Here is a 26,091-nt window from a genome sequence, read left to right on the forward strand (position 1 = left end):
GATGATCTGAATTGTATCAACTATATAAATACTACATGCTGATAAATTATTGCTTTATACAGGTACAAACGTGTAGTTGGATAAATCTACCTACGTTTTATTTTTTTAAGAACTTTGTTTTGTTTTCTTGGTTTTTATTTTCCTATCTTCCTGTCCTGTCTGTCTCTGATCTTCCTGCATCTCCCAGTCCTCCAGAAAATCTCCTGCCTGCTTCCTTCTTTTTCACCTCACAAGTAACTTTTTAACTAGCAGATCAAACTGATTTATTGACCGCAAAAAAAGCGGAGTGTGCGCCGCGCTGCCCGGCTGCGCCAGTGACGAGCGCTGCAGAGCGAGCGCATCCACACATCATGCTCAAATACAGACAGAACTTACCAGAGAGAAAATGAACGGACACAAATGACTGTGTTTTAATTATATATTTTTTGGTGACGACACTTAGAAACTTAGAAAATGTTACTGTGGCCGTGTGCAGAACGCAGCTGGAGTTCATGAATAATCAGCGGTCTGCCTGCCGCTCTCTGCATCTCTGCTCAAAAGAATCCCCGCTACGCTGAGTCCATGTTAATAATATAATCTAGGTAGAAACTGGATCTCTTTTGTGCTCCTTCTGGGTGTGTAAGTTAAGGGCATCAGGGGAGCCTGACAACCTTTAAGGACAACCAGGTTGCTCTACTGTAATTTGAACCCAGTATCCACTCCGGATCGGGGCTTGGATCGGGAAGTAAAGTCCGAGTCCCGATCGAGTCTGAATTCATGTGATCGGGGCCGATTTCCGATCATGTGATCGGATCGGGACATCCCTACCTGCCACTGAGATACAACAACTTTTAAATGTTGTTCTGAAAGCATGCGTTTTAAAATTTTGATTTAGCTCCTAGGTTGTACCCTCAATCCTCTTCATGAAACAATTTAATTATTTTTAGGGGAAGTTGGTTGTGTCTTGTCTTATACAGGATTTGTGTTGTGTCTCCTTTTTGTGTTCTTAATTGATTCAGTAACCTGCAATTGGGTTGTGTTTGGAGCTACACACTTGCGAGTGATGATAAAAAGGCTGCTCGTTCACAATTGTTTTGAATGCAGGCCAAACTCCATGACAGATGTGTCAGTTTATCCTCCGTTTGTCGGTGTCTAACTCTTAGTCAGCATGGCTGCACAAACATATAGGTCCTTTAAAGCCCAGAAAGTCCCACTCAGACTTGTGTTTATGTTTTTGCCTACCCCTGCAGGTAAGATGCAGAACTACGAGCTAATCCACAGCAGCAAGGTGAAGTTTATCTATCCCAGTGAGGAGGAGATGGAAGACCTGACCTTCATTGTGGCAGACAGGAAGAATTCAGCACCCCCCTCCTCCTGTAATATCCTGCTCTATTTGCTGGTGTTTCAGGTGGGAAATACTTCTGTTATTTTTTTTTTTTAGCCAAGCCAACTTTATTTGTATAGCACCTTATAACAGTATAAAACTGACCATAGTGCCTCACAAAAATAAAATAAAAACATTGAAAACAATGCACAACATAAAAACGTATAAAAACTAAAGCTTAAGAAGTAAAACTAAAAAGACTTTTAGGCTGAGTTAAAAGTCAAATTATAAAGGTCATGGTTTTCAAAAGAGATTTAAAACCACCACAAAACACATGGATCAAGCAGGACAGTCAGCCAGCCTTCACAGGTTTAAGATAAAGAAGTAAACATATAAATATAAAAATTCACTAAAATAAACTAAATCACACAAAAAGACACAGTTTAAAAATCTTAGAAAACTGAGTTGTCGGGCAGCAGCGAGCAGTCACGCCAGCATTCACCCCCACCACACCGCTATTATGGAGAATTGCTTTTATTTGAGAGGAGTCAGAGTACAACTCAAAATTTGTTTCAGTCCACAAAGTGTTATTGATCATTTTAAATGTTACATTATTCAGTCATCAATTAGGAACACAAGGATGACTAGATGTACAAGTCTCAAGTAAGTCTTAATTCATTATCCTCAAGTTTGAGTGAAGTCTCAAGTCTGATATTTCAAATTTCAAGTCATTTAAAATCTTATCGACCTTATTGATCCCAAAGCTGCTTGATAACAGCCAGTGAATAAAAATAGAAACAAAAATAGCATTCCTAGAGCTACTCGTGACTAGCCCTCAGAACCATTATATCCAGCAGGATCCAGGGAATTCGGGTACTTATCTGCCTCATTTGGGTCCAAGACAAATAGTTGATTAGGTCCATGGATCAACTTGATGTTAGCCAGGTAAAGCATGTCCAGACAGATAAGAGGAGAACCACTCCAGAGCAGATCCTAATAGGCCTACCAAGTCTCTCCACCTCTCCAGTAGCAGGTGATGGTCAACAGTGTCAAAGGCTGCAGTCAGGTCCAGCAGGACCAGAACAGAACAGTCCCCTGCATCACTGTGGGTCGGAAGGTCATTAGAGACGCTAAGAAGAGCTGTTTCAGTAGAATGAGCTCTACGAAAACCTCTCAGGTCACTGAGGTAGTCAAAAAACTCCCCGGTGACAAGGCTCTGGGGGTGGATGAGATCACCCAGAGTTCCTTTAGTCTCTGAATGTTGTGGAGATGTGTTGGCTGACGCGGCTCTGCAGTATCACGTGGACATGGGGGCAGTTCCACAGGATTGGTAGACTGGGGTGGTGGTCCCCCTATTTAAAAAGGGGGACTGCAGAGTGTGTTCCATCTACAAGGGGATCCCACTCCTGAGCCTCCCTGGTAAGGTCTATTCAGAGGTTCTGGAGTAGAGGGTTCATTGGATTGTCAAACTGATTCAGGAGTAACAATGTGGTTATATGTGCCCCTTTTTGTTTTTACTTTGAGCACATGCCTCTTCAAAAGTCTCTGCACGACCCTGCCCTTGAGTACTGTGTAGGCCTGTGTACAGTCCTCATTTTCCCCACTTGCCGCCTCATCTTCAAACTTGTGTTCTTCTTTGTCTCTAGACATAGTTTTTTTTTCTTAAGACTTGTCTGTCCTTGACAGCTGCTCATTATTTGTCAGTTTGGAATTCGCGTTCTCAATATTTTCGTAGTTTAAGGGAGATATTATCTAGTCAACTCAGTAGCTATGTTCTATGCTGCCATCTTGTTCCGCACCGTCCCGGAAGTCCTTCAACATCCATTTTCTATCAGAAGCTAACGCAGGAGATAGGTGTAGGAGACAATTTTTATATTCAGCCTGCATGAAAAACTCAGAATGACGATCATATTTCAAAGAACAGGTAAAGTGAACTTGGTCTTCAAGGTCATTCAACTAATGGGCCAGGTTGAAATTGAGAACTCTAGTTTTTATGGATTTAGTGCGTTTACATGCACATCTAAAGGCTGATTCATGCTTCTCCGTCTGCGTCAGTGTGGAGACACGCAACGCCATCATCCATCCTGGTGTAGGGCCCCGGCAGGCACGCAAGTACGTACGGAGTCGAGCCCACTTTTTTAAACATCCGTCGAACGAGACGGATAACGCAAGCTTGTGATTGGTCAGGGTACCGCTGTCGTCTACACCACCGCCATTGCACCCTCAAAAACATAAACAGAGCCGAGGATAACTAGTGGCAGACACGGAGAAGCTTGAAGAATACCTCGCGAAAAAACTCTAAAAATATGAACAATTAATTCCCCCGTGATTGGAGGAGTGAAAAGATACGCAGCAAGCGTTTTATTTGTGGACGGAAATGACAGGAAACGTGGGTTTAGAGGTGGGGAGCGCATGAAGAGGTGGAGGAGGATGAGAGACAAATTTGTCCATGTTAAAAAGGCTCGTATATACAAAAAAACAATATAAACACACTATCTTGGACCGGAAACATGACAGGGTACCACAGAACAGCGCTATGCCCTCTGCTGTCCTGCCGGGGAATTGCTTTGCATCACTCCCCAGGAGATGGAGAAGTATGAGAGCAAAACACTTCCTTCAATCTGTGCGTGTCTGTCCCTTGCGGAGCTGACGGAGAAGCATGAATCAGCCTTTAGTCAATCATAAGTAATAAACTGGAAGTCTTTATCTTAGTTTTAGAAAACCCTTCTCTCGAATGAAGTTCATTCCACTCTGCTAATGTAAGTGATGTCATGCTCCCTTTGACTTTGGTATTCTTCCGTTCAACCTATCCACCTCATAGAAATGAGTACGTAGATGCCCCATTGGGTGCTGGAGAACATAACAGCATTGCTGCCATATTGGATGGGTTCCTCACTCTCCAAACCCAACGAGTCGATGCAAAGTGGGCAACTATGCCTTTTTTGTGTTGAGCCTACAGATCATGTGGGATTACTACGTTGGATTACTATTGACTTTAATTTGTAATTATTTTTTTATTCTATTTATATTTTTATTACCATGCCATATGACTGACTTTGTAATAAAGCATAATTAAATGTGTTTTTTAGCATCGTAATTTTCATCTTGAGAGGCGTCGTATTAAAAAAATAATTTGTTCTTCTTCCTCGGTAGAAATGAATGCACTGGGGGCAAATGAGACCTTTTCAAGATGGCAGCCGACCACTATGGCAGCTTCTATAGCAGCACCAGTCCACAGGGCATCTACGTATACGATGTCTGTGATTCACCTTATTCTTATTAACTGTGAGCTTTTGCATGAAAAATGCGACCAACGTCCATTTGGTAACATTGAGACAATGTGATCCCTTCGCACTAATCCTGTTTTTATGGGCTTCTAGAAACAGAAAATGTCTGAACACTAGCTGTCACCACCGTTACACTCCTTCTGCCTACTGCACCATTGGGGTGGGAGGACGATCTTAAAATCTGGCCAAAGCTAACATAATGTAGCATTTTAGCTACTTTGTGCTACAGCTGACTTGGTATGTACTATACCGTTGGATGGAGTTGCACTTGTTACTTTGTGGTGACATTATCAGAAGACCACTTCTGTGGTCTCGTCTCATCTGGAAGAGGAGGGGTCCAGCCTGTCACAGCTCAAATGAGTGGTTTACATGCCATATCTTGGTACTTCAGCTGAATTACAACCAGTTCACCTTCAGCCAGACTAACACGTTCATATAAATAAAAAAAACGACAGTCCGTGTAAGGCCTTAATTTGGTTTTGTGATACACATGTAAACACACTGAGTGTGAAATCAGTCTAAAACATCTTTGTTGTTTCCATAGATCCATTTTTTCTTTCTTTTCTTTAGTTTCGTTTTTTTAGCCACCTCAGTTTCCCCCTCCATCTTCTGGGAAAGATGTGACTGACTACTTTTTTTCTTAGCTGCCCATGAGATTTGTGTTGGATCCCATGGGATCCAAATCCCATTGCAGGGCTCTAAGATAATGGTCATATGTTTTTTTTCCTCCAGGTTCAGATCCCTAGCCAAAGTTGTGTTCTCTCAGGCCCGTCCAGTTCTGGCTCTACCCCATCTCCTGTTCTTCAGCCCCGGACTCTGATCCTCACCAGCACTGACGTGTTACTGTTGGATGAGGACTACGTCAGCTATCCACTACCAGACTTAGCTAAAGAACCTCCATCCAGGTGAGCCATCTGGACCAGCAGTGTTCTCCTGGTGAAGGAGAACAGGCAATGGCTGACTGGTAATCAGGAGAAACGGGAGATTTCTCATTGTCCTGGCCATTAATCCGGCTTCCTCAGTGATTGCCGACGGTCATGACATGCATAATATCTAATGAGCAATCCGTGATGCAGCTCATCAGGGCATCTCCGCTCCTGATGCTTACACAACCGGAGCGAACTGGGCACAAAGACACCCCCTCCTCTCACTTTGTCGGGGTCTGGGAAAGCGCTGCAGACATCCCCCCACCCCAGAGCGCGCTACAGCACCACCGCACCTTTGTCCCCAGAGGCAAAATGGACCTAGCCGGGCCAGGAAAGGAGAGATTGAAATAGAAGAAAGCTCTGGCCACAGATGCATGTCCAGGCAGGCCTGTATGTGATCATGTTGGGAGAACCGGTTTAAGGTTGGAGTTTATCGGCCAGTTTAATAGTCGCACATCGTGCAATGCTGGGTCGTGGGGTGGGTTGAAGAGGGAGAAATAGTGGCTGTCAGGAACAGATCATGATGATCAGATCATCAGACTCATAACCTTTAGGGACGGAGAGCAGTGCTTTGGGCCAGTACCGATACCGACGCCACTTCTTAATATAACCTTTCGGCATAGCAGCACTTTTTTCTAGGGAACAGTGCGTACCGGTAAATTTTCCAGGAGATTGGTTGAAATCTCAGAGATTTCTGAAAAAAGAAATCTGTTTGTCCTCAAACACCAGTCATCCACAGTCGTGGCACGCACTCCATGAAGGGCCGCATTTTGCACAAAATGCGCATACCTGCCACAAGGCGCACTGTGAGTCACCATCAGCTCAGGCAGAGTTAGAGAAATAAAATTGTTTTCCCACACCATACACATTCCTGCAGCAGCAGCAGCAGCTGGGATGTTTGTGACCACAAAGTGCCCACTTTCAAATATAGCACACTCTTCATGGATCCACCTGCCTGTCGACACATTCAACCACTTAATCAATCAAACTTTATTTATATAACACTTTACATGCAAAGCAAGCAACACAAATTGCTTAACAGATTAAAATAACCCACATTCCCTCCATTTCCCACACTTAAAACAATTATGACAGTTTCACCCCCAATCCACAAACCATTCCCAGGCGCGCACACACACACACACACACACACACACACACACACACACACACACACACAGACACACACTCGTACACATAACACATTCAAAGACCACAGTAAACACTAGGCTGAGCCCAGAATGGACAGGTAATGAAAGACACGCCATCTGCCTCGATAGCAGCAGTTCGACGGCAGCAGCCAAGACACCAATCCAAGGTGCCCTGGGAGGGAGGGTGGCAACCCCCGCAACCCCCACCAAGGAGCGCCCCAGCCGCTGCCACCAACCACCGGTCCCGAGGCAGAGGGCTCCACAGAGGAAACACTGGAAGGATTAAAATACGTAACATGTAAAATCACAAGAGCTAATACGGATAGTAAAATATCCAATAAAATGTGATTATAGAAATAAAACAACATAAATGTGTACCACAACAGTAATTAAAATAAATAAATAAGTGAAACAAGCAATGCAATACATAGTAATCAGTTAAAAGCTAAACTAAAAAGGTGGGTCTTGAGCCTGATCTTAAAAACATGAATGTTCTCTGTGGCCCTGAGATCCTCTGGCAGCCCGTTCCAGAGGCGAGGGCCGTAATAACTAAAAGACGCCAACACTAGTTGGTCAGGTGGTGCTGCTGCCATCAATCATAGCAGGAATGCATACAGTGTCAGCTACCTTATCTTTTTTTTTTCCTCTCCCCTGCCTGAGCTGATGCTCACGGTGCTGAATGCACAGCACACCTTACAGCATTGATGCACCTTTAGCGCAGAATGCAACTCTTCTTGGAGCCGTGGATGGACTGTGGATGGCTAATATTTAAGGATGGGCAGCTATTTTTTCAGAAATCTCGGATACGACTAATAAATACCTGGAAAATTTATTGGTATGCACTGTACCCTAAAAAAACTGCCCCGGTGTGCTGAAAGGTCCAAATTAGAAATGGCAACGGTACTGGTACCGCTGCGTACCGGCCCAAAGCAATGATATCTGTACTTAAAAAGGATATGAGTCTGATGATCTGACCATCAGCTCCTGATCATCGGTTCCTGACAGCTGCTGCTATTTTCTCCCCACCCCACCCACTCCTCCACAGCATTGCACACTGTACACTGCCCATAATTCAACTGGCCTCAAAACTTACCATAAACCAGTCCTCCCAACATGATCACATACAGGCCAGACTGAACATGCACCTGTGGCCAGAGATTTATTCTTTTTCAGTTTCTCCTTTTCTGCTCCGCCTTTTATGGTCCGCCTTGGTCTATTTCACCTCTGGGGCCAAAGATGCAGCAGTGCACTGGCAGTTGGGAGGTGTGAGAGGAGGTGGTGTCTTTGTGCCCAGTTTGCACTGTTTGCGTGAGCATCAGGAGAGCGTATGCCCGGACCCTCACATGACTGATTGTTCACATTATGACTGTCAGCAATCACTGAGCAGGACAGATTAACGACCAGGCCACTGGGAAATCTCCCATTTCTCCTAATTACTAGTCAATTTGATTCAAGTTTATTTATAAAGCATCAAATCAGGACTAGAGGAATCTCAAGGACCTTTACACAGTAAACATTCCAATACAGGTCAGGTCATTAAGCCAATCAGTAACACGTTTCCTATATAAGGAAGCCAGCAGGTTGCATCGAGTCACTGACTAGTGTCAGAGTCTTTACAGCAATCCTCATACTAAGCAAGCATGCAGCGACAGTGGAGAGGAAAACTCCCTTTTAACAGGAAGAAACCTCCAGAGGATACTGGCTCAGTATAAGCAGCCATCCACCACGACTCACTGGGGATGGATAAGACTGAGCAGACTGAGCAGACCGAGCAGACAGACAGACAGACAGACCGAGCAGACAGACAGACAGACAGACAGACAGACACACACACGCACACACACACACACACACACACACACACAACATATATACCAAGTAGTGTTTCTATGGTTACACTGTGATTTCTTAGTAAATATTCTATTTAGTAATAGATCAACTTTATTGTATTTATCCTAGTGAATATATAATTAATTCAACAGGTAAACTAGTTCGCCCCTGGACTCACCCATCTTGACTCACGATGGTGAGGGCTGTTATTGATTTAGCGTGCAGGAGAGAGCAGAGTCAGTAAAAGATTTGAAGAGCTGTTAGCCAATCAGAGATGAGGTGTCCAAATATCAGAAAGACTCCAAATCCTGCCACACAGCGTCGAGCAGTGTTCGCTTTTACTCTTAATAATAATAATAATAATGCATTGAACTTATATAGCGCTTTTCTAGACACCCAAAGACGCTTTCACACACTCTCACATTCACACACTGCTAGTGATGGTAAGCTACTTGTAGCCACAGCCGCCCTGGGGAGGTCTGACAGAGGCGAGGCTGCCATTTGGCGCCGTCGGCCCCTCTGACCACCACTAACACAGGCAAGTTGGGTGAAGTGTCTTGCCCAAGGACACAACAGCAGGATATCCCTGGCGGGAGCTGGGATCGAGCCCATGACCCTCCGATCATGAGGCAACCCGCTCTACCACCTGAGCTACTGCTGCCCCCAAAAAAACTCTTGCTCACTTCTAGGTCCTGAAACAAGAGCGCTAGAGCAATTTTCCCTCAAAGATTAACTCACAAGTCTTATGGAAGTTTTTCATTGGAAAGCATGGGGTCTTTTGGATTACCATGACCTGGATGACAGAGAACCTTCATCAGCATATTTCTGTCTTTTGTATTATTTATTACAGAAGGCATAAAAATGTTGGGTCTCATTCTATGAAGGTCACAGAAATGAGCCCAGAACTGAAGAATACATGGTTTTATAGTTTATCAGTCGCACACACACATGTTAACAAAACAAAAAGAAGAGCCACCCAAGTCTCCTCTCCTGGCAGGCTGCACACAGCTGTATGAACAAACCTTGAGCACGGGAGCACGTCTACACACAGTGAGCCAATACTGAGAAAGTTGGTTACATATTGTAACTCCAGTTTCTATGAGCCTAGTCTAAAGGCAGGCATACACTGTGCGACTTTTTCACTTGTAGCACTCAGCTTCAGCTCAAACTGTACGACTTCCTCGCAGAGCAGATCTCACGAGTCATGTGCTCACACTGTACGACCCAGTTCTCGGATGCGACCTGACTGCTCACACCGTATGTCTGGTAGCAACACGTCGGACCTAAAAAAAATGCTAAAATTAACAGTTTTTTCACAACACGTTGGACTTTTTTTGTGTTGTTACTGATGTCTGTTGACCTTCGGGAGTGCTGTAGGAGGACACGGGGATTTATGGGGGTTGGATGAGGAAAACGAAAGAAAGAAAGTAAATCAGTGTTTTGTGATCAGTTTAATTTGACACGCATGCTTTCTTGACAATCCTTGTTATTGTGTGTGTAAGAAAAAGTGTAGAAATAAAAACGAACAACGTGTGTTAGTAGGGAAATAGCTGGCGAGCGGTGTTGACGCATGATTGCGCATGCGCCGTGAGCGGTTCTGGTACTTTTTGGGTCGCAGCCGCTTCAACCCTCACGAGGGATGAGCCAAATTTCAAACCCGTCAGAAGTCCCTGCGAGCTCACGATTGCAGATCGGTAGTTGGTCATGTGGTGTTAATTGCCTCTCGTAGCCCACTGTATACTACACGACGCTCAGTGCAAAACTCGCCCCAATCTTGTGGATTCTCACACGAGTGGAAAATTGGCTCAAAAAAGTGCAAAAGTTGCACAGTGTATGCCCGTCTTTAGCCCTTAAGCTAGCTGCCATTGGAATAATGTAACTCTTGTGACCAATCGCTGAAGAGCTTTGATGTACGCTCACCTACTGCGAGCACCCCATTGGTATATAAGTGGGGAGACTCCACTGTTTGTCTCCTATGGCTCTTGGTCCTATCAGAACCAGTGGGGCCATTAGCTTAAGGGCTGCGGCTAGACTCGTAGAATCTGGGGTTACAATACGTAACCAACGTTCTATTTTGTTTAGCTTTAGCCCTTAAGCTAGCTGCTTTTATAATATAATATTGCGCAGCTGGATGAGTTTATGCCACACTGGTTCAGCTCGGACCATAGGGATGCATTCATAGGAAAGACCCCCTTACTGAAGAAATACTCTCTAGATAGAGGGCTGATGCAGCCAGAGAGAGAGAGAGTGTATGGTTCACAATGTGTATTCACACAGCAGGGGAAACTCAGGAAGAGTTCTCCTGAACCACACCCAAACAGGTATAACAGGTGACCTACCCAACTCGTAGGGCAACAAGCACTGCTCCAGACAGGGGGTAGGTGACCAGTGGGTCAGAAGAAAGCCTCAGTGAAACCCAAGGAGGTAGTAATGGGGCCTTAATGAAAACCCATGAGGAAGGGCTATAGTAGTGCGTGACTCAAGGTAAACATGCCAGCATGTGACCTATGCATTTGTGGTAGGAAGCAGAAAATAAGCTTCCTGTACATCTCAATCAGCCCATCAACGCCCTAAGCACTGAGAGAGAGATGCATGCTAAATACACATCTCACGTTGAGAACGAATGAATGAACAAGAGGCAGACCAAGCTGCAGCCAGATCAACACACCATTCTTCATCACCATAGAAGGGGAAACCCTCTGATGGAATGCTTTCTCAGCTCATCAGGGAATTATTCGCTCGCATTAGTGAGTGAAATTGCTTCACACAGGCAGTGTGTGAAGGTGCTGGGCCCACAGAGGACTTCCGATGTTCTACACAAACAGACTCTATGAACATTGCATCTCCATGGTGCGTGAGATACTGCAACCAATCATTGGAACTGAGAGTGGACAGAAGTAGTCTCTTCATCAAGATTGTGGGGAGGGTGTAAATTTCATCCTGGGGGAAGGCATTTGCTCTTGTCGCTCAAACGTCTTGATACAGCCCTGGGTGTGGGACTGATTTAGATGGTAGTTGAATGAAAAGAAGCCCTGGTTATTAACGTGAATGAAGGGTGGCTCTCTGCTCCTCACACCAATGCTGAAAGCAGTCCACTTAGTGCAGGAGTGGAGGAAGCACGTGTACACTAAATCGTGCGAACTAACTCAGTCATCAGGGAGTGAAGCCTCCAAGCATTGTCACCACTAAATGTTTCCCGAGCATGGCTGTGTCTACAGCTCGCTGCTCCCACAGGAGACGAGCCAAATGCCGAAAACAAATTCCACATGTCAGTGTGTGCGACAACTAATGGGAACTTAACATTTAACTGACTTCAGCGATCAGCTAAAACCACTATCCCACTTACGGGTTGATTGTTCAGACCTCCTGTCTGAAAAGATATGTCCTTTTATTTATTTGGAATCGGCTATAATGATGCTCTTCACAATCTGCTGTACACCTAGGGACCAAGGTGTGGGGCGCATGTGGGACTATCAGGGTCAAAGGGATCTGTATCACCCGACAGTTGATTCAGAAGTCGAGGAATAAGTGAGAAAATGCATAAGAAGCATCTTAGCATCTATTCCACTAGGGTCCAATATTGTGGGCTCAGGGATAAAACACAATGGAACTGAGTGTTCTCGTGTGCGGCAAACAGGCCATGGTGGTTAGCCAAGGCTGTTCCAGGTCTGAGTGATCAGACTGGGATAGAGATGCCAAACTGACTGGAGTGGCCCTCCCGTGGACATCACTGTTTCCACGTTTAGGATACCTGGAAGGTGGACCTGAATGACAGCAAGCTCACCTGCTCAACACAGCAGTCCTGCTGAGCGCATGAGTGGGAGTGAACAAACTCCACCATGGTGGTTTATGCAGATCGCTGCTATAAGATTGATATCTTGCATGATGCATGAAGCAAGACAATTTATCATGCTTCTCACTGTCAGTGTGACCAGGATGTTCATTTACTTTGGCAGATATGTGGAGAGGCCAGTGAGATCCTAGCATAGAGAGAGCCCACAGGCTTTATGACATAGGAAAAAAAAATGCAGTGATGTCAGCATACCGTAGACGTTAAGCTCTGCAATTGCGTATTTTGGTAATATATATCCAAGCCGCACCGCTTCAAAAAAATTCCGATGGTTTCAGGGTAATAGCTGAACTCGGGAGAATCCGTAGGGGTCAAAAAACATTCCAGTCCCGTCTTGTTCTAGAGCAATGGCCAACCAATGTTTGCCGGGCTTAACAGATGGGTGCGTGTTTACAATGAAGTGGCATGGTTGCTGGAGATGTTTTGGCAACGCAGTCAGCACATCCAAGGCCAAAACACCCAGAAATACACCCCCAAGCAGGTGCGAGAGTATTTCCTGTAGCTCGTGATTATTCATTGTTTATTCAATGATAATCAACCATCACTTTCCTGTTTAAGTTTATCTCCAAAATAGAATCGTAACAGGCGTAGACGATCAACGTACAGGTATGAGGCAAAACAGAGCTGCAAATCTCATCTCCAACCTCAGGTTACCACTAGTCACAGGAGACAGTGCGTCAGTGTTCTCATCTGAGGTGAGATTGAAAACAAACAGGGTGTATCCTTATTCATATTCCATGTGGTTAATCGCCAATGGTTGGTCCTTCAAATGTCTGAACGAAGACGTAAACAGGGATGCTTTGGAGGGTATCTGTTTTCCGTCTTTGCAAAGGGCCAAATATTCCTCATGCATGTGATGGAAATTAAATGGTGACAGATCTCTTCTTCTTGTATACGCCTCATGATCAACTAAAGACTGAACTATGTATTTAGGAAATGTCCCAAAAAAAGATTCTCCAAATTGCATATCCTAGAATTTTCAGAAATGGAATAAGTTTTTATGTTGACTCTTGAGAGTGGGTAGAGAGTATTTCCCTTCAGCAGAGTGGATTCATGCCCCAGGTAAATGGCGGGGAGACCGTCACTTTTTTAACAAAGAGCAATATACCCAATAGCTTCAGCTTAAAGGTGGAATCACGTGGCCCTCATCAAACAAAATGAGTTGCTGGCCCTGGTCAGGTTAACCCTCAGATCCACAGAGTTCAGAAGAAGTATTTCGGTGAAAAATATATTGGCGTGCAGAGGCCCCATCAGGTACTCCTCCCTTGAGTTTTTTGTAAAGTTTGCTCTTTGAGTGAAACCTCTGTTACTTATATAATCAATTTCCCTCTGGGATTAATAAAGTATTTTTGAATTGAATTTGAATTGAATTGAATTGAATTTAATAAAGTAATTAGTATTTTGATTTCACAGGTCGGTCACATCTTATTTATTGACTAACACTTTGATGGATTAGCTTTATTAAAATAGAGTTCTTTGAAAAGAAAAAGAGTTCATTCTTCGTTCTTCTGTTGAGCCGAAAATAAGCAGGTTAGAAGGAATGCATGAGACCTTGAGACTATCTCTCATGCAGACTAGTCTTGAGCAAAGAAGGGGGAAAAAAACACAGTCTTCCGTTCCGTTACATTTTATATCTATATTTCAAATGTGGCGTAGATTTAGCTTGTTTATGATCTTATATTAATTAATTGGGGCACCACCCAGTCTTTGTTAGTGTGACTGGGAACACTCCAGGGGAGATTTAGATTTTGTTCAGGGTCATCAGTCTAAATTTTAACACCACAAATTAGTCTGAAAGCTGAGTTCTTGTCAGAATGCGCCGGCTATTCTTGAGATTGCTAGAAATAATCAGGCGTGATTTACGTTTTGTGAGTTTATTACAACATCAATAACATTGACAAAAGGACCAAACACAGCTTATAGTTTCATGCATGGAATTAAGAAAATTGTTAACTCAAAGCTTTATGGCAGTGATAGGAAATAACTGATCCGTAATAAAAGTGGAAATTCGGTGACACCAGGGTTATAGTAACTATTAGTAATAATTTCTGAAAGGAGAACCAAGGGAAGTTGTGTGTGTGTGTGTGTGTGTGTGGGGGGGGGGGGGACCTCGTTATGGCAGAAGAAGAAAGGGGATCTTGAAGGCTAACGTGAATATGGGATCGAAATAAAAACACGCCATAAAAATGGACTAATCTGAATTCAGTAATCGGGCTTGTCACAAAAGTCAGCCAGATGAAAATGATTCACAGACCTTTTTTCTCTCATTGCCAGAGGGTGGCCAAAGGGCTGATGTAGCTTGGAGTCCTTGCTCATGAAGAGGCTTCTGGGACTGTAAGATTTTGGCCCCGAGTTGGTCAGCGGAGTCTGTTGAGTTCAGGAGAATCTCTTTCCCCGGGAGTGGCTGGACTTTAAGGTGTCTTCATTTCAGCTGCACCGAAAATGTGGAATTCAGATCGTGGGCCCAAATTATTCCAAATGGAGCCAAATCATCAAACTGTTCCAAATTGCTCTTACTCTTAATATAAAAACTCGACGAACACGCAGACTTCCGGTTTCACGTAGGAAGTCAAAACAAAACAACAGAGTTGCTTCTAAGTTTTACCGTAACTTTTTAGAGCTAATTACTGTAAAGCGCCGGGTTCTGCTGGGCCAGATGGAAAACAGCCCGCAGGGATGTGCTTAAGGCGTCCTTTGTTTTTTTCTCCTCTGCTAACACAAGGTTTGCACTGTGGCTTTATAACCTTCTGAGTCACACCCACATGTATTTCGCTCATTAACCACTGGACACCGGATGGCACTGTGGCTCTTTCAAATAACCTCTACCTGTCATGACTTCCAATCCTTCACCCTCCTCTGCCTCTTCATTCAGTCTTTATCCAGCACACCTGGTTCCTCTCATTTAGCTCCAGCCAAGCCCTGTTTTCCCTAGCAACTTCAGTCTGCACCTTATCAACTCCATTCATCTCACCTGTTCCTGTCATCAGCTTCATCCACTTCACCTGCTCCTGACTCCTCAGCTCATCACTCACTCCTGCTCCCCCTGCTTTATATTCTCCAGTCAGCCACCAGTTCCCTGCCAGATTATTGAAAGCCCACGCAAGTAAATCTTCCAGCCATTCACCCTGCCTGATCTCAGCCTCCGGACCTCGTTTTTCTCATGATCCCTGTCTTGAACTCTGCCTGCCATCACGACACTCGCCTGTCTTCTACCACGTCTCCAGCCTGCTCCCTGTACCTGCTTGTGCCGATCTGGTTTTGACTCACGCCTGCCCTCCGACTCTGTCTCCTGCCTCGCCCTCCTCGGGTAACTCCTCATCCAAGTAAAGACTTTTAAGGAACTTTACTGTGTTTGGCGTCATTACGGGTTTTGTGAGTTCGTGACACTACCTTCTCCAAGATGGAGAGTCCATGATCTCAATTTAACACAGCTATTCATATAAAGCCTCAAAAAGTATTACTTTAGCATCAAAGCATTACTTTAAAAGTGAAAGAATAAAATTCATGTCTTAAAACTGAACAGTTTTACCATTAGCATGAATTTTAACTGGAGAATCAAAAATTGGCAGAGGTTTAACATAAAAAAACACAAAACAAGCAGTTAGGTTTGTAACTGATAAGATTTTAACTTAGAGCACCTTGATTTCTAATGGTGAACAAATCTAAACACCTTTTAACTGTGGATCAGGGTCTTGATAAAGACTAAATTCTGCAATCTTCCAGAACATGCCCTGAGAAGGTTTTACAAGCCTTCAAACCTTGGGGGAGAGTCGGGGCTTGGCAGGTTGACATGGGCCCAACCAAGTCCTGATAATGTCTGTCTTTTCGAATGCTTAAGGAGGGAAACTAACAAGTCACTTGGTAAAATTTACGTTCCTGGGAGAAAATGTAGGAGTTAACCAGATGTTCGAACTGCGGTCCAGTTTCAAAGTCCTCTTTTTGTTTTCTTCTGCTAAATGTGAGAGGAAAAACTTTGTGAAAATAGTTATGTTCTCCTTCGTGTGAATACAAACAAAGTTAATCAGAGGATATAAAATGTGGATTTCCGCTACAGTCCTGTTCCAATTTTTGTTTTGCCTATTCTGCAAATTCTGTGCGCCGATCTGGGTCATCCTCATTGAGATGCTGCAGTAGCTGGAGTTTGTAAGGGTGTTATTTGTGAGTAGCTAATATCAGCCGAAGGGATGTTGAACTAATGCCACTCTCCAGTGACATGTGGCAAGTGCTACCCTGTGGGCTTTTGCTGAATGAAGCTAGGGCAGCTGCTGATATTTCTTCATTAGTGACCGTTTTCATGCGTCCACATTTTGGCAAATCCAACACTGAACCTGTTTCACGAAAATGAGCAAGCAGTTTGCTAACTGTACCATGGGAGATGGGTGGTCTCGTAGGGTGTCTTGCATTGAAATCTGCTGCAATGACTTGGTTACTGCGTTCACCAGATATCAACACAATTTCGATCTGCTTCCTCACGTGTTAACCTCATCGACATGTCAGTGGCTGTGAACAAAGAGAAACTTGTAAATAACTCACGAAAGAATAAAATTACATTCAAACCAAGCACGCCGTTATTTTTCTTGTGAAATTCTCAATGAGTTTGATGTGACACGACTTTTTTCGTATTGAAAAACAAAAGTTGGATCCAAGATGACCAACTTCAAAATGGCCATCATGGTCACCACCTATCTTGAAAAGTTTGCCCCTTCACATATACTAATGTGCCACAAACAGGACGTTAATATCACCAACCATTCCCATTTTATTAAGGTGTATCCATATGAATGGCCCGCCTTGTAGAAGTCCCTCTTGTATTCAAAAGATAGTAAAAAATTAATAACCTGAAATGAGTTTATAAATGTCTGGATTATTTTTTTTATTTGTTTTTTACATTTCATCAAAATTTAAATTACATTTTAAAAATTAAATGTGTTCATGATCATTTAAAATGTTTAGTTAATCTTTTATGAATGACTGGTGTATCAAAATCTTATATTTAACCATTGACAGTTGTGACTTTAGAAAGTTAAACATTACCAAACGTGTTAAAAGGTGTTTGTAAATGTTTACTTTATCCTTATTTAAGCATTTGTAAATGTCAACTAAAGCACTTTGTGATTCTATGTCAGTGATAAATGCTATATAAAACAACCAGCAGCCGGCAGAGTCCCGGGAGATATCAGCGGCAAGTCCACAGGCCCGCCCGCAGCCTCCCACCCCCCAGCCGGCCGAGCCCGGGACCCAGCAAACCGGGACCCAGTGGCGACCACCCCCGCTGGGGTCCCAGCAGAGCCCAGGGAACCAGATCCCACCATGCAGCCACCGGGATTGATCAGGCAGACGCCAAAAATCTTAAACCCCCTGACCCGGGAGCCATGAACACTCAGGCAGACCAAGGGACCACACTCCACACCAGGTGTGGCAGGGGGAGGGGAGACAAAGATGTATAGCATCAAAAGAAGTCCCAGGAGAAGGGAGGAGTCGAAGGCCCCACCTGACATATACAGTCATACACAAACACAGTCACACACTCCCTCCCTCATGCTCACACATACACATACAACCAAAGACTTACAAAAATGCACGCCGGACACCCACTCATGCTCCCCATTCACACCCTATTCACTCTGGTCCCGGTACTGCTGCACATGGGGTACAACCATTACCGGTTCCCAGAGTTCGACCCTTTCTGCTGGGGTGAACAGGCTCCCCCGCCCAACGCTGAGCAATGCAACCCACCACCCCAGACCCCAACCAGATGGCCAGATCTCCCTCCTTCTATTTCTAATACTAAATAATTAAAAAGCAAATCATGATGCCATCTTTTAAACAGGCTGTATATAAAAATAAGGCATGACGTCTTCTTCCATTAAACCAGTTGTACATGAAAAAAAGGCATGATATCTTCCTTTAAACCAGGAGAGTGGATGAAATAACTTAAAGTGCAATTAAGGCCTGGTACCTTCCTTTAAACCTGAAGATTGAATGAACTAGCCCTTGTGCAGATCATCAAAAAAATCAAGAATTAAAATAAAGCAGATCTGAGCTTACAGTTACAAATTCTTTTTGATGAAAATAAGGGTGTCTACACTGTCTGGGGAGAGCATGGACCTCTTTGCAGTCACTATGTCTCCTGCTGTTGAGAAAACCCTCTCGCTAGGCACTGAAGTAGCAGGCACAGCTGGATAGTATTTTGCCATCATGACAATGTGAGGGTATTTACCCTCATTGATTTTCCACCATTCCAGTGGAGCCATGGATTGTAGAATCCTTGTTTTCAGTGGCAGGATCATGGAAACAGATGGACCAGTTTCAGTGCTCATTGGTGCGGTAACCATTTTGAGGGGTTTGAGCACCTGGAGGACCTCCTCATCCACTTTCACATCATCATCAGACAAAATCACATTGTCTCGGACATTTTTTTCAGGGTCTTGTCTGTTGGTGCAGAGTACACAGCTGCTTGCTGCTCAACATAACGCTGTTGTGACATCATGTATGAGCTTATGAGTAGGCAGCTGTAGCATTTCCTGTAGCCAGCCCCAACATAATTCTCAACTGGAGTGCCACCACATCCAGCGAATAATCCTCAGCCACCAGGAGATGTCCTCAGGGGTATACGTGAAGAGGTCCACTCAGTAGGGAGCTTGAGCTGAAAGAAGTGTGGCATAAATGGGGCCGGAACCCAAGAACATACCTTATGTTTTGAAGGTTTCCACTCACAGCCATGAGGTGGATCACAGTTGAGGTTAAGTGCATCTGGAAAGTATTCATAGAGCTTCACCTATTTCACTTTTTTGTTTATGTTACAGCCTCATTCCAAATTGGATTAATTTCATTTAACCCATAAAATGCAACACACAACACCTCATAATGATAATGTGTAAAGAGTGTCTTTGAAGTTGTTGCAAATACACTGCTCACAAAACTTAAAGGAACACTTTAAAGAAACACATTAGATACATCAGATCTCAATATGAAGTTGGATATCTATACAAATAACAACAGGGCAATGTCTTAGGAACAAAAGGATGCCATGTCTTTTAATGGAAATAAAAGTTATCAGCCTGCAGAGGGCTCAGTTGTGTAGACGCCCTAAAATTGGAGTGAAATGAAGATGTGGCAGGCTAGCCCATTATTTCAAAAACAATTTCTGCTACTCAAATTGCTTTTCAGTATCCTGTGTGGCCCCCACGAGCTTGTGTGCATGCTTGACAACGTCGGGGCATGCTCCTAATGAGACAACGGATGGTGTCTTGTGGCATCTCCTCCCAGATCTGTGTGAGGCCATCCCTGAGCTCTTGTACAGTCAGAGGAGCAACCTGGTGCCTCCTAATGGACCGAAACATAATGTCCCACAGATGTTCTATTGGGTTTAAGTCAGGGGATAGTGAAGGCCATTCAATTGTTTCAATTCCTTCATCCTCCAGGTACTGCCTGCATACTCTTGCCACATGAGGCCGGGCATTGTCGTGCATTAGGAGAAAACCAGGACCTACTGCATCAGCGTAGGGTCTGACAAAGGGTTCAAGGATTTCATCTCTATACCTTATGGCAGTCAGAGCACCATTTCCTAGGCAGTAGAGGTCTGTGCGTCCCTCCATGGATATGCCTCCCCAGACCATCACTGACCCACCACCAAACCTGTCATGTTGAACGACGTTGCAGGCAGCATAACGCTCTCCTTGTCTTCTTCAGACTCTTTCATGTCTATCACAGGTGCTCAGGGTGAACCTGCTCTCGTCTGTAAAAAGTACAGGGCACCAGTGGCAGACTTGCCAATTCTGGTGTTCTTGAGCAAATGCCAGTCGAGCTCTACGGTGCTGGGCTGTGAGCACAGGGCCCACTACAGGACGTCGGGCCCTCAGACCATCGTCATGAAGTCTGTTCCTGATTGTTTGGGTAGAGACATTCACACCAGTGGCCCTCTGGAGGTCATTCTGTTGGGCACGAGCAGTGCTCAGCCTGTTCCGCCTTGCACAAAGGAGCAGGTATCGGTCCTGCTGATGGGTTGTGGACCTTCTACGGCCCTGTCCAGCTCTCCGAGAATAACCGCCAGTCTCCTGAAATCTCCTCCATGTTCTGGAGATTGTGCTGGGAGACACATTAAACCTTCTTGCTGCAGCACATGTGGATGTGCCATCTTGGAGAAGTTGGACAACCTGTGCAACTTCTGTAGGGTTAAGGAATCACCTCAAACTGCCAGTAGAGAGCCAAAACTAGCACGAGTGGAAAACCAGCCGAAAAAGATCAAGAGGGAGAAACTTGAAATGACCTCTACATGATAAACCAGTCCTGTTTTGAGGGTTTTGTAATTGTTGCCATTTTAGTGCACCTTTCATTGAGTCCATGATCACCAATACAGCTGAAAGTGATTAACAATGCCCTCAGCTGCTTAATCAACCAGGAAATTATCAGACAGGTTTAATTGATTTCATGCCAGGCCCAATAAAAAAGTGTTCCTTTAATTCGTGTGAGCAGTGTATATTAAAAATAAAAAACGTGAGAAATCACATGTACGTAAGTATTCACAGCTTTTGACGTGAAGCTCAGAATTGAGCTGAGGTGCTTTCTGTTTCCACTGATCATCCTTGAGGCGTTTCAGCAGATTAATTGGAGTCCACCTGTGGTAAACTAAGTTGATTGGACATGACGGAAAGACACACACCTGTCTTTATAAGGCCCTTGAGTTGGCAGTGCATGTCAAAGCACAAACCAAGCATGAAGAGAAAGGAACTGTGTGTAGACCTCTGAGACAGGATTGTCTTGAGCCACAAGGCTGGGGAAGGTTACAGAAAAAATTCTGCTGCTTTAAAGGTTCCTATGAGCACAGTGGCCTCCATCATCCGTAAGTGGAAGAAGTTTAGAACTACCAAGACTCTTCCTAAAGCTGGCCAGCCTTCTAAGCTGAGTGAACGGGGGAGAAGGGCCTTGGTCAGGGAGGTGACCAATAACCTGATGGTCACTTTGTCAGAGCTCCAGCAGTCCTCTGTGGAGAGAGGATAACCTTCCAGAAGGACAACCATCTCTGCAGCAATCCACCAATCAGGCCTGTGTGGTAGAGTGGCCAGACAGAAGCCTCTCCTTAGTAAAAGGCACATGGCAGCACGCCTGGAGTTTGATAAAAGGCACCTTAAGGACTCTCAGACCATGAGAAACAAAATCGTCTGGTTTGGTGAGACAAAAATTGAGCTTTTTGAAATGAAAGCCAGGTGTTATGTTTGGAGAAAATGGCCCCGCTCATCACCAGGCCAATACCATCCCTACAGTGAAGTATGGTGGTGGCAGCATCATTCTGTGGGGATGTTTTTCAGCGGCAGGAACTGGAAGACTAGCCAGGATAGAGGGAAAGATGACTGCAGCAATGTACAGAGACATCCTGGAGGAAAAGCTGCTCCAAAGCGCTCTTGACCTCTTGGGGCGATGGTTCACCTTTCAGCAGGACAATGACCCTAGGCACACAGCCATAATATCGAAGGAGTGGCTAAAGAACAACTCGGTGAATGTCCTTGAGTGGCCCAGGCAGAGCCCAGAACTGAACCCCATTGAACATCTCTGGAGAGATCTGAAAATGGCTGTGCACCGACGCTTCCATCCAACCTGCTGGAGCTTGAGAGGCGCTGCAAAGAGGAATAGGCAAAACTGCCCAAAGATAGGTGTGGCAAGCTCGTGGCATCATACTCAACATGACTTGAGGCTGTAATTGCTGCCAAAGGTTCATCAACAAAGTACTGAGTAACGGCCGTGAATACTTATGTACATGTGATTTCTCAAGTTTTTATTTTTAATAAATTTGCAACAACTTCAGACACTTTTCGGTAGGCAGGCATACATTAAAGCTCTTCAGCAATTGGTCACAAGAGTGACGTTGTTCCAATAGCAGCTAGCTTAAGGGCTAAGACTAGACGAAATAGACAATAAGCTACTAATGCATATATACAGCTGCATGGTGGTGCAGTTGTTATCACTATTGCCTCGCAGCAAAAAGGTTGCAGGTTCGAAACCCGGCTGCGATTTTTCTGCGTGGAGTTGCATGTTCTCTCCATGCTTGCCTGGGTTTCCCCCACAGATCACAACATGCCCTAACAATTGTTTGTTGCTTTGGATAAAAGTGTCTGCCAAATAAATAAACAGAAACATACCAAAGACCTTTGCTGATGTGCAGGTAAAACAAGTGAACTTGGTCTTTATCCAAACCTTCTTCCTTCTCTCTTGTTGCAGAGAGCGCTACCAGCTCTGTGAAGCTCGGAGAATCCGGGACCTGGACCGGGTCCTTCTGGGGTATCAGACATATCCTCAGGCCCTGACTCTGGTGTTTGATGACCTGCCGGGCCCCGACCTGCTCTGCCACCTCACCATGGACCACTTTGCTTCCAGCATAGAGGAGACCTCACTCAGAGGGGGTGTGGTCAGCCAGGGACTAGAGGGGGAGGTGCACTGGTGTATTTTTGTTCCAGGAGCTGACAGCAGGGAGAGGCTGATCTCGCTTCTTGCTCGGCAGTGGGAGGGGCTCTGCAGCCGGGAGCTTCCTGTTGAGCTCACTGGCTGATTGGTCGACTGAATGATGAACAGATAATTTAGAGGCTTCAAAAGCAGCAGTGTCACATGATCACACTAAAGTACAAGGCACAGGTGTATCCCTGAACTTCTGACCTAAGACTTCCATTCCTGTTATACTGGGGAGAATAGAATGTCAGTTGGTAGGATATCTAGAAACGCTGATCCTGCTCAAATCTATTTGGTTTGTTTTATTATCTGCTAGCAGGAGGCGCTACAGTAGCTTTACAACATAGACAACCCTAACCTTTAACCCCCAGAGGTAAAACAACCTCAAAAGAGAAACACTTGTTTTTTTTACCAGTTTTCTAAGCAACCAAAAAAACGGACTCCAAGACGAAGTGATGAAGAAACAGCATTAATACACTCCACTCTGAAGCCTCTTATTCAGTTAACATTGATTTCTGGACATTCCCATTGTGAAAGTGACTTTTGTGACAAACAACTAATTCTATTCCTAAAGTGAATATATACTATCTCAGTGTTATCTGTTGGTGTTTTGTTTCATACCAATCGATTGAGAGTTGGGAAACTTCACCAACAGTGTGGAAAAGTGAGATGCTACTGAATTAAAATGAAATGTTCTCAAAAACAATCTGTTTCCTAATTTTCAGAAATTCTGCTAATTGTGCCAAAAGTGAGGCATGCCTGCATCACAAGCTCTGGCTGTTTCCCGCGGAGTTCATGATGGATGCATAAACATTTATCTGACTTGGTTTCCCTATTGATCAGCTGGCCATCTTTCATGTTCCCATGGGAGGACAAAATATACAGAAAGAATTCTATTCAGTTTATTTATATTGCGCCAAATCATGACAAGCGTCATCTCAAGGCACTTCACACAGTAAACATTCCCATACAGTTCAATTCATAAAGCCAATCGGTAAAATCAATCAAACTTTTATTTGTATTGCACTTTCCATCATCCTCAAGAGAGTCAGTGGCATTTAAACGATGCCCAATTGGCACTAAGGGACCTAAAGTGTGCCAAGAAAACATCCCCCAGACCATTACACCACCACCACCACCAGCCTGCACAGTGATAACAAGGCATGATGGATCCATGTTCTCATTCTGTTTACGCCAAATTCTGACTCTACCATTTGAATGTCTCAACAGAAATCCAGACTTATCAGACCAGGCAACATTTTTCCAGTCTTCAACTGTCCAGTTTTGGTCAGCTGGTGCAAACTGTAGCCTCTTTTTCCTATTTGTAGTGGAGATGAGTGGTACCCGGTGGGGTGTTCTGCTGTTGTAGCCAATCCGCTTCAAGGTTGTGCGTGTTGTGGCTTCACAAATGCTTTGCTGCATTCCTCGGTTGTAACGAGTGGTTATTTCAGTCAAAGTTGCTCTTCTATCAGCTTGAATCAGTCGGCCCATTCTCCTCTGACCTCTAGCATCAACAAGGCATTTTTGCCACAGGACTGCCGCATACTGGATGTTTTTCCCCTTTCACACCATTCTTTGTAAACCCTAGAAATGGTTGTGGGTGAAAATCCCAGTAACTGAGCAGATTGTGAAATACTCAGACTGGCCCATCTGGCACCAACAACCATGCCACACTGAAAATATCTTAAATCACCTTTCTTTCCCATTCTGACATTCAGTTTGGAGTTCAAGAGATTGTCTTGACCAGGACCACACCCCTATATGCATTGACGCAACAGCCATGTGATTGGTTGATTAGATAATTGCATTAAGGAGAAGTTGAGCAGGTGTTCCTAATAATCCTCTAGATGAGTGTATACCAAGTAGTGTTTCTATGGTTACATTGTGATTTCTTATTAGATATTCTATTTAGTGAGAGATAAACTTTATTGTATTTATCCTAGTGAATCTATAATTAAACGGGTAAACTAGTAGTAGCACATTCAATGTCAAAGTGAGTAAAATGTTATTATCAGGAGAGGGAGAATGTTTAAGTGGTTAGCAGCGTTAGCAGCGGTGTGCTTGCCGATAGCCCCCTCCAGAGTTGTGTCCATTCCAAACACATCTTTAGATTTGGATGGTTTGAGTTTTCTAATGATTGCATCTGTGTTTGGTTCTGTGTCATATTTAAAAACAAGACTGGGTTCTGTTGGCTGAGGTTTATGTGACTCAATATTTACAGATGGAAAACTCTGGCCAATTTGTGTGACAGATTCAACAAAGTAATGGTTAACCCTCTCAGGCTCAAAGTAAGTTTTGATAAAAGGACGAACAACTAAGTCCTTCAGGGGTACTTCTGAGTTAAAAAACGCTCATGAAATGCATATGTGGAGTAACCAGGTAGGTAGGGTTTAACGTTGCTGATCTGCAACGCCTGCCTCCAGAGGGTTAAATGTTTCAGCTACTTCAGACGGGTCCCTTAAACTGTTTCCATCTACTGCTAGCTCTATTGGTTTGTATTTTTGTCCCATTAATTTCTTTAGCTGATCCCATATTAGCTTTGAGTTACCATTTGCCTCACTGATTATGGTGAGGAAAAAGTTAGCCCTAGATTTTTTTTAACATGGATGTTACTGTGTTCCATAACATGGTAAAGTGCTGTTTATCAGTAATTTTGACTTGATAGCCTTTTTCAGGTATGAAATCACGCTCTTTCATTTTTTGCAGAATATCTGTATTAATCCAAGGAATGCTACTCTTTTTTTCCTGTGTTTAAACCGACAGGTAAATTCTTTAATAATACTTTGTAGTTTATTTGAAAGCATCATGCTCCTCTCGTTTAAATCTTCTCCGGATAGTAGAAAATTCCAATCAAAATTTTCCACTATATTTTTAAATCGCTCCTGCTCTTTATTAGTAGAGACATGAAATTGTTTTGTTGCAAATTTTCTGGCCACACGTACTAAACTGTGGTCAGAGAGACCTGTGATCATATTTAGAGTTTTTGTAAGTCTTTTGGGTTTGTTGCTAAATATTAGGTCAATCTGGGTTCTTGTTGACTGTGGTATTCTTGTTGTGTGAGGTCAAAGCGCTCTGTGATTTGCTTAAGATGTTTTCTAGCCTTTTATCTTACTATTAATGCTGAAATCCCCATTATTATTACCTCTTTATCCAAGTTGTTCCTTGCCAACATGTTTAGGAATTTGTCATAGAAATCACTATTTGAAGTGGGTGGGCGGTAGATTACAATGAGACTAAAAGACATTTGTGGTGAAAATGTTATTTTAAGTCCAATACAATATAAATCACAGTTTGCTAGATCTGT

The 26,091-nt window shown here is 43.9% G+C and overlaps 1 protein-coding gene across 2 annotated transcripts in view; it reads left to right on the plus strand.

Moving 5' to 3' along the window:
- The window catches only part of nisch (nischarin), an 84,707-nt gene extending 61,214 nt beyond the window's left edge, over positions 1–23,493 (plus strand). Inside the window, exons 26-28 of one of the 2 annotated variants that reach the window (XM_054733473.2) lie at positions 1,230–1,387; positions 5,323–5,495; positions 15,409–15,593. In XM_054733473.2, coding sequence (XP_054589448.2) covers positions 1,230–1,387; positions 5,323–5,495; positions 15,409–15,454 — 377 coding nt within the window. In that variant the 3' untranslated portion in view covers positions 15,455–15,593. Of the gene's footprint in view, positions 1–1,229; positions 1,388–5,322; positions 5,496–15,408; positions 15,594–22,562 lie in introns of those variants that run through there. The other variant, XM_015958261.3, reaches the window with a different exon arrangement.
- The last annotated feature ends 2,598 nt before the right edge of the window (positions 23,494–26,091 follow it).

This window comes from Nothobranchius furzeri, chromosome 3, assembly GCF_043380555.1.
Source record: "Nothobranchius furzeri strain GRZ-AD chromosome 3, NfurGRZ-RIMD1, whole genome shotgun sequence".
NCBI lineage: Eukaryota > Metazoa > Chordata > Actinopteri > Cyprinodontiformes > Nothobranchiidae > Nothobranchius > Nothobranchius furzeri.